Below are 12,264 nucleotides of genomic sequence, written 5' to 3' on the forward strand. Positions count from 1 at the left end.
AAGATGAACGGTTGACGGTTTTTTGGGAAAATGTCGAAGCTGCTTCGCAGAATCCTCCTCTGCGGGTGCTCGTTGAACTCGGAGGTCGACGGACAGACGTTCGTCGTCGACGAATCGGTCGACGATACGTCGAAGTCGATCGAGTTCCCAGCGATCGACAAGCAACCGGAGGACGTTGCGACGCACTTCGATCTCTCTACGATCAAGTTCATTGATGAAGAAGATGAAGATCTTGAAAATGGTACACAGTCGAAACGTTCTCCAAACTTTTGCATCAATGACATGCAACTACATTGTAAACTGTTTGAAATAACTGAATGCATATTTCAACGTTGAAAATAATGATATTCAAAACGAATTTTTTAATATTGATGTCATGTTTGACTTTACGTTATAACCAACGAGTTTCCAACAACATTCCATGACATTATGCACATACAAATTCCTGACATTACGTACAGAAATTGTGTGAAATTTCATTAGCGGTGTAATGGGACACAAGTGGTGTCGTAATGATCAAAAATAATCAGGGAAACGCGTAGGTAATTAAATGGGGAGACTGGTAACAGTGGGCTGTGTTTCTAGTAAATGTAAAATAAATTAAGCGAAGGAGCCTGCTTGCGATTAATCGTTTTGAAATTGTTGGTTGTAGATCTGGACGGGTTGAACACTGGTCGGGTGCAAAAAGCTTGGCTCATCGCCGTCGAAAGGTAATTAAGTGCACGTTACGTACACAAGAGAGAACCGAAGGTTTCTAACAAAACGGAGCGAGTGAAATTCGCGATACTTTCATGTAATTACATACCGCGTTCGCGTATCGCTTAAAATCCGAACTCGGCAGTCGGAATGCCTGAAAGTATTTCGTATCTTAACTCCAATTTCTCTTCAACTGTTTTCAAACGTTACTTCAAAATTATTCGAAGAAAGCACTGTCCTCAAAACAACTGAGACAAATAGAAAATCGAACTTTTGTGGATGCCAATGTACAGTCCATGTTTTTGACAATTTAACACATGATTTTAGAAAATAGACAGATATAATATTTAACTATCCATGTATGTGAAAAGACAAGAAATAATCAAAGTGTAACTTGGGCAATAAAATGTACTGGTATTATCCCGAAGTTCATTGACACTTTCTGCTGCGACCTTTACGAGTCGCGTCGAGCCTTCTAATTTTAGGCAACTCGTTCCGAGTTCTCATTAGCCTTTTCTTTATTTAGGAGGAACGTTCGTAGACAATAGTAATAATAATAGAAACTGCGTATTTCTTATAGATATTCTTTGGAGGAACTGCAGCGGCTGGTGTCCCACTGGAGAATTCAGTTGCAGGATATAGAAGCGATTCTGCACCCGCAGGTAAGAGGAGCAATTATATGTGTATCTACTTGCCCTTTGCAGTTCGAACGTTTCGATAGGTTCATGTAAAGAAGATTACGCGAACCTTTCACCGATCGGGAAAAGATACTTCAGATTTACGTAATGAATCGCACAAGCGAATAGCCGTCTCCTGTTATTAGATTGTTTTAACAAGTCCCCTCAGATCTTTTCATTATCGATTTTCGATAAGCTGTTATTCCGCATTCATCGAAACTCCGTCTCCTTTTGTTTTCTTCAGTTAATTAGTTTTAAGAGGAAGATGTTGGTCCAATTATGGAAGCCAGAAATTAAAACTTAAATTAAAACCAAACTCAAAGTGTGTATCCACTTGTATCATATCCTTGTATCAACGTGACATGCATTCTAGACTTATACATCCTGTTTTGGTCCTCAATATTAGAACTATTTATCACTTACTGTGATTATGTACGATGATAACGTTTGTCAGTTTATGACGCGATACACGCGGATATACATCTTTACGGGTACAATTGAATGCGAATATTAATTTGGACACTGGACCGTCGTAGGTACTCGAAAATACGTGTATGTCACGACAAACGGTTGAGAGAACCGGGCGGAGAAGCGAGCGTGCGGATAAAAACGGCCAATCGATAGCGGCTCGATTGGAGCAGTGGCTTCGTGAGATAATGCAGCCGATCGCTCGGCAGCCTCTATTGTATTCAAACAATTAGTTCCTATCCCGTATACGTGTTTAACTTGGCTCGTATCAAACACGCATTCTAATCGGTACAACCGATTATCTCGCGAATGACGATGCTGCGATGTTCCGATGCTACGCGACGTATCAGTCGACCGACAGGGAAATCGTCACGGACATTGCTTATGATATATGCGGAATGCAAAGTAAACGAGCGTAGTGAACGGCGTGTCCGCGATCATGCACGGCCTTGGGCGAGTGCAGCTCGCATGTTCCACAGGTTGTGGCCCGAAAACCGTTACCAGAGTGAGAATGAAACAATTTTCCGCCTTTTTTTCTGAGGTTTTCCCTGCCGCGTCGTGTGTCGAGCAAAGGGCGATGAGGAGAGCAAAAAAAGCCGAGAGAAAGGGTGCATCGATCGAGAATCCCTTTGTTTCTCCGCGAGAAACAGCGGTCGGCCGGTAGTGAGGTGTAAGCCACAGCTGATTGTTCGGTTGCGTTTCGTTGTGTGCGCAGGTCAACGAGGCCTATGCGTCCACGAGCGGGGACAGCGCGGGCAAAAATGTGACGGGCAACCAAATTACCGTGACGCTTGCCGACAAGTAAGTGCCATTTCATTCTTGCAGTTTCTCTTCCCTCCGTTATTCCGCCGTTAATACTTTTCTATTTTCTGCTTCCTCGTTCTTGCTACCACTACACGTTAACGCATAGTATATTTCCAGTTTTTTCTCCCTGTTACTGCTTCAAATACCCAAGCGTGGATAATCGAAAGTAGATCTGATTTGTAGCTCAACTACGGACTAATCAAAAGTTTAACGGTTTTCGATTCGATTCGACGGATCGAAACATTGTTCGTCGTACCGCGAAACGTGAAAACTCGTAGCACACCGCGATGGGAAGCGCAAATTACAGACCGGATGCGAGAAATTGCGATCGGCGTGATTGATATCCCATTGCGAATGCAACCGCGCATACCGTCGGACCGTTCCTTTTTTTATTTTTCGCGAACGTATCGGGAACAGCCGATTTTAAGGTCGACGATACCGTCTGTCTCAGGGAACCGACCACGAATGCCTTTACGCCCAAGCTCAGCAACGGTATCATCCCGAAGGGCTTAGGGAAAGACGCGAAGGAAGTTAAGGACGCGTCGGAGAAACAACAGAGCCATCCTGAAGAAACTAATCTTCTGGTAAGTGAAATTTATTGCTACGTTTCACTGAAAACAAGCAATTTTTCTGCCCGAGGATTTAATTAATCCATTTCTTATTGTGTTCACTTGGCAATACATTTTAAATTGTGAAATAAAATGGTTGTTCAAAGGGACGTTAATGAAGTGAAACAATGTGTTTTTTATTAGTATTTGATATAACATATTTTAATAACTTGGGAAAAAGTAAAGAGCGACGATATGTATCCATGGTTTAAAATCCTTGAAACCACTCGGTGTATTTCGCTGTTATCCTCGCCTTTCAGCTAAAAATGATTTCTCCGTCGCTTATGTAAACGCGATTGGTTAAGCGCGTGGTAAACATTTCCCGGAATTGTAATTCCTGCATAATTAATCGCGGGCGACGCCGCGAATAATTCCGTAAAAATGAACTGGGAAATCGTTGCTTACCTCGACACTAAAACCTCTGCATTAAAATTCACATCGAAATTTTCCAAGTATGCATTCTCTTTAAAGAGAGATTTTAATGTAGAGATTTCTCGACGGTTACCTTGAAATTGTTGACAATACATTCATCAACGTTATTCTAACGAGTACATAGATGAACGTGAGATCGTAGATGAATCGCGGAAGAGCAATTTGCTAAAATACGAAGATTGTACTTGAAATACGAAGATTTTAGATGAAATATGTTTGTATTGTACTTTCATTTGTTAGAAGTATAATAACGGCTGCTGATCGAAACCGCCTGCGAATTGTTCATTTCAATTTTTAAATTAACAAATTTCTTATTTCGCATAAAAATCTGCAATCTGATAGTTTCGATCGTGAAGTGATGCTTGATACTTGGAGGTGCAATTCGCGAGGGATGAAAAGTCGGTGATTCATCTTGCAGACACCGGCGCAGGGTGGTAGGGTCGGTGAGCGACGCGCCAGCAGCCCTTTCCAAAATGGTCAAACAGAAGTCCTGATCGGGGAACCGGAGGGCGGCCCAAGGTCGCCACGCGGATCGACGTCTTCGGCGTTGAACGACGGCAATTTCCTGAATCTACCGGATGAACGTGACGATCAGAAGCCCATTTGCAGGTGAGTACTGAAATCGATCGATGCATGCTTTCGTCCCTCTCCTCTGTTGTATGCTGTTTCCCTTGTCGATAAACGTCCATCCGTATTGACTCGTCAACGTGTAAATCATTGCGTACATCGAAGAAGTTGATATACATATGTATAATACCTGTCGTATCTGCTCATATGCTGCCATGTTATTTACTCGCTACTGTTTGGTGTTCAATTAACGGCATTTCCGTGTAGCTCGTGACTATTTAAACAACGAGAGAAGACAAAAATTTGCTTGAACCTGCTGACTATAGGGCAAAAATAAGAATGGTCTCGCGTTTATTCATGAGCGGTTATGATTCAGATTTAATCGTAATTAATGAATCATTTGAAAATCGTGGGCGTGAGCCTCCGAGCGCGATCCCCTGTGAGCTGCAAACCGAATGCACTCCTGCATCTATGGGTCCGCTGCACCGGGAACTGTGCAGGTGACTGTTAGATGTCGCGGTGAACCTTGATCGCGGTGCAACGAGGCACCAGGAATCTCCGTTATCGGGAGAATCCAGCCGGAGCGAACTTCGAAAATTCGAATAGAATATGAAGACTCTGTCCCGTACGTATAATCGTTTCGGACTTCGGAGCCGTGTTGCGAGTCTTAGACATAAACGCGACGACACGTATTAATCTCTCGGCTGGTGAAAGCACAGTCGTCAGCCAATGCAATTATAACGCAATAAGGTTAATAATGCTAATGGATAGCGTAACGCAATATCAGCGTCGCGTTGTATGTGTGTTCGGCTCGCTTCTGAGCGAGCATTCCGTGCGGCGTTTATGAAGCTGGGAAAGATCAAAAGAGAAGCGAGAGTATAGTCGGTCGAGTGGTCGCTTTTATTGCCGAACGGTTGCCTAGTCGAATTTATAATCGATTTTACGGGGAAGTGCTCGTTTGAAATTAAAGAGGTCGGAGTCTCTCTAATGGAAACATCTCGCTTGCATTCGCTGGACTTGTGTGTACGCGACGCTCGCTTTTTCGGAAGCGACGAACTTTTAATTGAACCGCTGCGTTTTAGTCCTTGGGACGCTTTGCGGCCCACAGAGCACGAAGGTAATTAATTCGCGCAAGCAATGGAGCCGGGGCATCCTCGGCGCGAGCTGAGGGATCAAATAAACGAGGTCTACTGAAATGTACGACGCGGACTCGAGTATCGGCCAAGTGGGCTCTCTCACCGTCGCCGTCGTCACTTCGTCGGTATTTCACGCTCGTGACACACCCACCTTGGTCGCTCGGTGGAAGCGCGGACCCTAAACAATGCGTTTTCCTCACGATGCAGCAGCGCCTTGCTCCGTTCCACTGTTTCTCAGCCTCGCCGTGGAATCTCGTCAACCAGATTTCCCTCCGTGGCGCAAATTCTGTTCTGACCTTGTCTATTCTAATCTTAATCTCTTTACTTACGGAGAAAATATTTTTAGACCAAATTTGTTGAACGTTGAAAAAGTTGGGTAGCATCTTCGATCGAAGTTCTTAAGGTTGTGTAAATGACCCGTACAACAACAGTTCGTCGTTACAACGAGCGACTTCTTAATCAGCTCACTCGCGTGGTAATTAACTTTGAGGAATTGGTCCTTGAATCAAAGTATCTCGGGTCGAATGCAAATCATTTTTCACGAAGCGTGCTGGTGCACACGAGCTGCTTGGGAGCGAGTTTTCTCGAGCATCTCGGAAGGAAATTACCTTCGGGTTATTCATAGTCGGGTACGGGAGAAGCGTCGAGTACGAACGAACGCGCATTAAATCATGGGTCCCTTTAGCGCACGGAACAGAGACTGGTGAATGGTTAGATACCAGCTTTTGCCATCGCGTTGTAGGGTCGTGTTCGCAATCTTTGCCAGCGTTCGCAGTCGATTTTTCGATACGGATCGAACGATCGAGCATCCGCGCTCCGCTTCTCTCCTGTTTCCTCGGTTAAAACCTTTTTGAAGGCCCTCCAGATTGCGGCACTCGTTTTCCGCGCGGCGAATTTCCTGTTTCAAATGCTCTCATTCATCGGCCGGACGGATGTTGACGTCTCGCTGGCCGAATACCGTTCCTGGCTTTTATTTTCTACGTTGCTCGACAGTAACGAGTCCGACCCTCGATTTCCCCTTTTACATCGAATCTATCACGCGTCCAATACGAACAAGGAATTTAATGCCTTTCGATTCGCTTACTCCAGTTCAACGCGTTACAGAATCTGTGCCAATCTCGTCTCAATGAGCGACTCGTACTTACATGAAAAAACTTTTCGTGATAAATACACGCGTGGTTACACTGATTTTATGGAAAGGTTTCTTAATCGTGATGATGATAATGTAACGTTGAAATTGTCAAATTTATTTTTCACTAAGACATCACTAAACATTTGTATTTGTTGAAAATGCATTCAATATTTAACGTAATGGATGTTATTATTTTATCTGAATAATATTTTGTATATAGACGATTAAAATCGACAGTCTAAATATCGTGAAATATCCGGTTGAATCGTTCTTGTTTTTAACGTACAACTTTCAAGAAAGAATCATTAAGATCTCTCTGGAAGCTGGTTATTCGACGCGACGTTAACAACGTCTTTCACCGGATGGTAACGACGAAAAACACGTGGACGGTTCCTTAGTCCAGTCGTCCCCCTGTTCCACTCCATAGGAGAAAGAAAGACTTTCTCGAGGCGTTAAGCGCCCCGTGACCGAGTCTTCGATTCGTAGCCTGGGTGTCCGCTATCCGAGCCACGGATATCGATTCACTCGTACGAAATCGATATCGTCCAAGTCCGCTCACTCCGTTCACGCTTGCCGCTCGTCCCGAGCCCGCATAACATTTTTTCACGTCGCACGCTGGAGAACAGATTTGCATTCAACGGCGCAGCCCGATCAGTCAGAGATGCCTTGAACAAAATCGAAGGAAAAAGTTGTTTAATCAGAAGGGAATAGTTAATTGCATTATGAGTTGTAAAGCGTAACTTGAACTCTACCTTTTAACTTGGTCTAGACTGGTTTCTAATTCAGAGTACATGCAAGATGCGCCAGCAAATCAGTAATTACTAGACAGCGGACGTTGTATTTTGCATAAAAATCCGTAGTAGTAATTACTAATTACCTGTCTCGAATGCAAACGAGCTCGGCAAAGCGAAAATCGGGCGTCGTTAGCGGAGAAGGGTTCGAGGGCTAACACAAGTCCGGTTTGGTTGCTCGCCGGCCACGGCGTCTCGTCGTGACACAGCCATGGAATACCGATTTGCTCACTCTCCCATGGCGTTTCCTGTTCCTGCCGCGTGTATTCGTTTCCAAAATAAAAGCGCTATGAGTAAAACAGAAACGCAGGGGTAAAGGAAGTGTGCGGTAGGGAAGGAAAAAGGGTAACAAGGACGCTGCCCTTAAGACGTTCTAATTGACAAATAGTTAATTGCTAGATAGGGTGTAGATAAATGTTTCAAATTAAAAAACATCTTTTTTAAAGACAGAATCAAATATTTAACAGTTTTATATCTTTTAAAGTGAGATCACAACGTTCGAAGTTACCTTCAAATAGCTGATAAGATATTAATCTAAAATCTCAATGCTATCATAATAAACCAAATCGTAGCTACGCTTTAAGGTGTGTAGAATATATTTTAATAGATTCGAAGCAGAAATGTAATAAATTTTATTTAACGATGATACGAAGTAGCGAAAAATGTAGGTAGGACGTTTTGACTAAGGTGAGCATTGGAATCGTCAAATCAACGGCAGCACGTCTGCTTCCCTTATTGTTTCTCGTCGTATTATTCGCGCCATTCGACGCCTTTTATTCGTCCTGTTCATCGCTACGCGGAGATCCGCATTTGCTCGCGAAAATAGCGTTCCGGGATATTCGTTTTTAATCATCGCCGTCGCGTCGCCGGCCCGTGCGGGTTATCCAACGCGGGATTACTCGCCCGTTCCCTCGTTGCTGAAGCTCGATTAATTCCTTGCACCCGATGACCTTTATGCCCGTGATATGCACTCGCGCTTGTCAATAAAAGAACCTCCTTCGAAACGATGAAACGCGTTCCTCGCGTCATCCCTCTTTTTCCCCTACGTGATCCCCATAGACAGATCTTGCAAAATTTTTATTTCTCATAAACGTTTATAGTGTCAATTGAAAAAGTGTATTTTATATAAACGCATTTTATCATCTGAACACTGAAATGTACATTTATTCAGCTTCTGATATTCTGAATAGTCTTGTACATCACTGGCAGCATTTATCCTTCGATTATCTTATAAATTAATAAAATCCGTAGTCTACTCACAGATCTTTTCGTGGAACGCGGGGACATGACGTTTAATTGAAAGTTGAGTAATACAGTAAAACTAACTACAGCAAATGCCGCATTAGAAGTGTAATTGATTATTGATTTCGTTACGTAGCCTTGAAGAATCGATGTTGTTCGCATAATAAAGATAAGCAGGCTTGTTATTGGGTCCGGATCTCCTCCGTACCGATTATATTCGTTCTTCGCCATTGACACCATTGCCACAAGGTGCGACGAGAGTGTCATACGCAAAGCACTGCACTAATCTAGGACGAATTTCGAAGGCAATTCAAAATGATTGTTAACAGAAATTATACAAATACTACAATTTCTTATTAAACTAATTTCTAGAACACCTGATTAAATTAGGGAATAATATGCAGTCTTTTAATATTCCATAGTTTTTACTCATATTTTCTACAGATTCAGTTTTCTCATAAATGCACGAGAACCGCAATTTATGCATCGCATTTTAGCCAGAGGTCTTGTTCGTCACGTTTTATTAGAAATATCAGGGCTAAATGTGAAGAAAGAGTGACGAGTGTTGCATTCATGTCGTATTTGCGTACATATTTTGATGCGCACGCGAACCAGCAGCCTGCGCCGATACGTAGCAAAGGTACTCGTGAGCTCTAGAGTGCACCGTCGAGTGCTCGTTCACTGCACTCTCTTCCCGGGCTCTACGAAAGTGGTTCGAACCGTTAAAGCGGCGCTTCCGTTTCGCCGACAACTTCGAAACTACGAATCAAGCACGTTCCTTGATTAGCCCGCGTTCTTATTGTTAGAAAGATTCGTAAATCTATTCGCGCGTTATCGCGTCCTCGGCGTTTCCGAGCCAGCTGTCACCATAAATAGTACGGTATCGATCGCGATTCTATCGCGCCTTCATCTAATAAGTTACCAATGACGGCACGTCGTTAAATAACTGAACATTAAATGAGCGATAAAGGTTTAATGTGACTAATTGCCTGAACCGTTTAACTTTTCCATAGCAATTGCATTGCAGAATGAATCTCAGAATTGATTTCATTCACTAGTCTGACATCCTCATGTATCCTTACGTCAAACTAGTAGCTGCAATCAGTCTTACGATTCATTCAACGATTCAGATTACTACAAGAAGATATTAAGTATAGAAGGAATTATGTTAGATAGAGCGAATGAAGGATATTATAAGAAGTACAGACTTTTGACTTGTTTGATGCGTGTCACAGGCACTAATAACCAACTCGGTTAATCGAATCCGTGGTAACGGCTAAACTTGGCTTTTCACGCCTCCAAACCGAGATTTCTCGATAATCGGTTTGCGCGAAGTTTTCGAGTTCGCCGACACGGTTTAACTCGCCTCGGTTCCGGGAAAGAGACGCTTACGATAAAATAGAAGCGTGGGTGGTTGGTATATCGAGGGTAATATATACGCACGGATGAAAAGCTTTATTTTCGATCGAGGACTCTGTCCGCGGCAAAAAGGGGGAAAATGCGAGGCCGAGTCGCGAGAATAAGTGGATCAACGCAGCGGAAGAGCGACGGGTCGTGGGACAGGATCGAATAATGGAGCGTGGAAGGTTGACAGAGCGGTCGTTAATCAAACCGATTAATCGAACGTCATGGCACACGTCGGTCCGCGGATTCTTCCGCTTGTAGAGAATGGTACACGCTGTACTCGAACGCGGATCCAACGTAACGTGAGTTACACTGATTATTTCGACGATGGACGACTCTTATGCAAACATAGTTGTTCGAGTATACCGCGTGGCGTGTACCACCGAGGAGAGATTACTAAATAGTGGCAGTCTTATGGGAGTCTGCGTCGCACGAAAAGGTCTGCAAATTTTTACGCCCCTTGGAATATATTGCAACCGACGTAAGAAACCGCTATCCTACTTTTTATAGAATTATGGCTCTCAAATGTTTTATCGAGGAGTAATCAAGAAAGAAATTTTGCCATCCTAGTGAAAAATGTTTCAACCAAAAGTTGTAAATGTAGTCGTCAGATACAACTGTAAAGTAATTATAGAGTATCATATTATGTGATATCGACAGCCTTATCATAAAGAATATTGTGATCTATATTTTATTATACTCAAGGCTCATTTCTTGTTTTAGCTTCACTTTGTGTGACAAATGTTTCCCCTACTTTGTTAATAATCGATCAAACTGTTGATCGTCGTTCAACGTAATTGATCGGTATATAAAACCGTGCTAAAATAAATACGGTGACGTAGGAATACTTTTTATAGCCACCGGATACGCTTTTCAATCGGCGGCCGTGTGCGGGAATTTTATGCATTTATACATATACAAAAATTGAATGCAGAAAATGTGAAAACTTGAAGAGTATCAAAATTATAATATGTATCATTATTATTATTGAAGGGCAAAGAATCTCAATCTCGATTTCATTTCTTTTTAATTAGAAATTACGAATGCACGCAGTTTATTAGTAATCAAGTGCAAACTACGTTACCTGAGAAACGTGGTATTTCATCGGCTACTTGCTACTCCGTACTAAGCAGAACCGCTCATCTGCTATTTTTTGCCAAGATCTTTCATTGTATCGATTTAAAAAGAGACGATTATGCTCCCGTGGATAGTCGATCGGAGTTCTATTAAAATATGTACCGCGGCGCGTCGTGAACCACTTTGCTTGTCAGTTATGCGATATTAATAAATCAATTCACGGACACCGGCGTATTCTTGGCGAACGATTCCATAAAATAGCTGGGAACAATCTTTTCGAACTCGTTTCGTCTGGGATTAGCCTAGATTCGTCCTAGACTCGTTAAATCGTTCGCGAAACTCCGCGTCGTAAGCGGTCCGGCAGCACGGGGTCCGAAGATTCGTCTTGGATCCTCTTTCGATTCTAAAGAAATCTGAAAAATAGGTCGAGTGCGTAAGAAACCTTCTCGGCTTTTTTCTCATTCGATTCGCGTCGATGCCACTTGCAACGAACGTAATCCAAAACCACCGATGCCGCTCACGTTCCCGTGAGAGCCACTGACCTATTGTCAAGGTTCCAACGACTATGCTAATTGGAAGTTCATTATGGCGTCTGGAAACCGAACGGCAAATCCTTCGCCTTCGAGGTATTAAGATTTCGCATTTTACTGAATCAACGCGCATATTGTGCTCGTTTGTTCATTAGAATATTGTGAAGAACGTGGTCAAATACTTTTGTCAGACACTGTACGAAGAGATCTCTTTTGGAAATTGTAAGGAAATTGGTCGACTTACCAGGTAGTGACATGGAGGTAATTCGATGTTACAAGAATGATAGAGAGAAGCGGATGGTGGGAAATCACATCAGGATTTCCGCTCGCAGATCTTTAAATGGCGACGAGCGTCCCTGAGGTGAAGAGGCAGTATAGGCACGCGTGAAGCTACGTGCCCCGACTGCGATGGATGAAAGGAATTCGGTGTATAAGCCAGTGATGGACGTTCGCTCGATTCTCCTTCTCAAGAGTATAATGCTCGTTCTTGCACCTTAAAAATCCGATCCGTTCAATTGTTTGTTCGCAACAGTCAATGCAAACAGGACAATATTTGATTTAATCATTTTCCGAACGATTTGGTTAAGGATGTATTGGCTATACAATCAATCCCAAAAGTTTATGTACCTTAGAAAAACGCATTTCCTATAATTAAAAAGAAATCAGACGTCGGAAGAATAATGCTAATAATAAATAGCTA

At 42.9% G+C, this 12,264-nt stretch overlaps 1 protein-coding gene across 3 annotated transcripts in view; it reads left to right on the top strand.

The window, feature by feature from the left end:
• The window catches only part of LOC108624058 (MAGUK p55 subfamily member 5-A), a 51,533-nt gene that overhangs the window by 10,274 nt on the left and 28,995 nt on the right, over positions 1 to 12,264 (top strand). For all 3 annotated transcript variants that reach the window (XM_026812781.1, XM_018023032.2, XM_026812780.1), the window contains 5 exons: positions 653 to 710; positions 1,277 to 1,358; positions 2,557 to 2,642; positions 3,097 to 3,229; positions 4,104 to 4,294. In XM_026812781.1, coding sequence (XP_026668582.1) covers positions 653 to 710; positions 1,277 to 1,358; positions 2,557 to 2,642; positions 3,097 to 3,229; positions 4,104 to 4,294 — 550 coding nt within the window. The remainder of the gene's footprint in view (positions 1 to 652; positions 711 to 1,276; positions 1,359 to 2,556; positions 2,643 to 3,096; positions 3,230 to 4,103; positions 4,295 to 12,264) is intronic.

Source organism: Ceratina calcarata, unplaced genomic scaffold, assembly GCF_001652005.2.
Source record: "Ceratina calcarata isolate Rehan_Ccalc_2016 unplaced genomic scaffold, ASM165200v1 scaffold297.2, whole genome shotgun sequence".
Classification (NCBI taxonomy): Eukaryota; Metazoa; Arthropoda; class Insecta; order Hymenoptera; family Apidae; genus Ceratina; species Ceratina calcarata.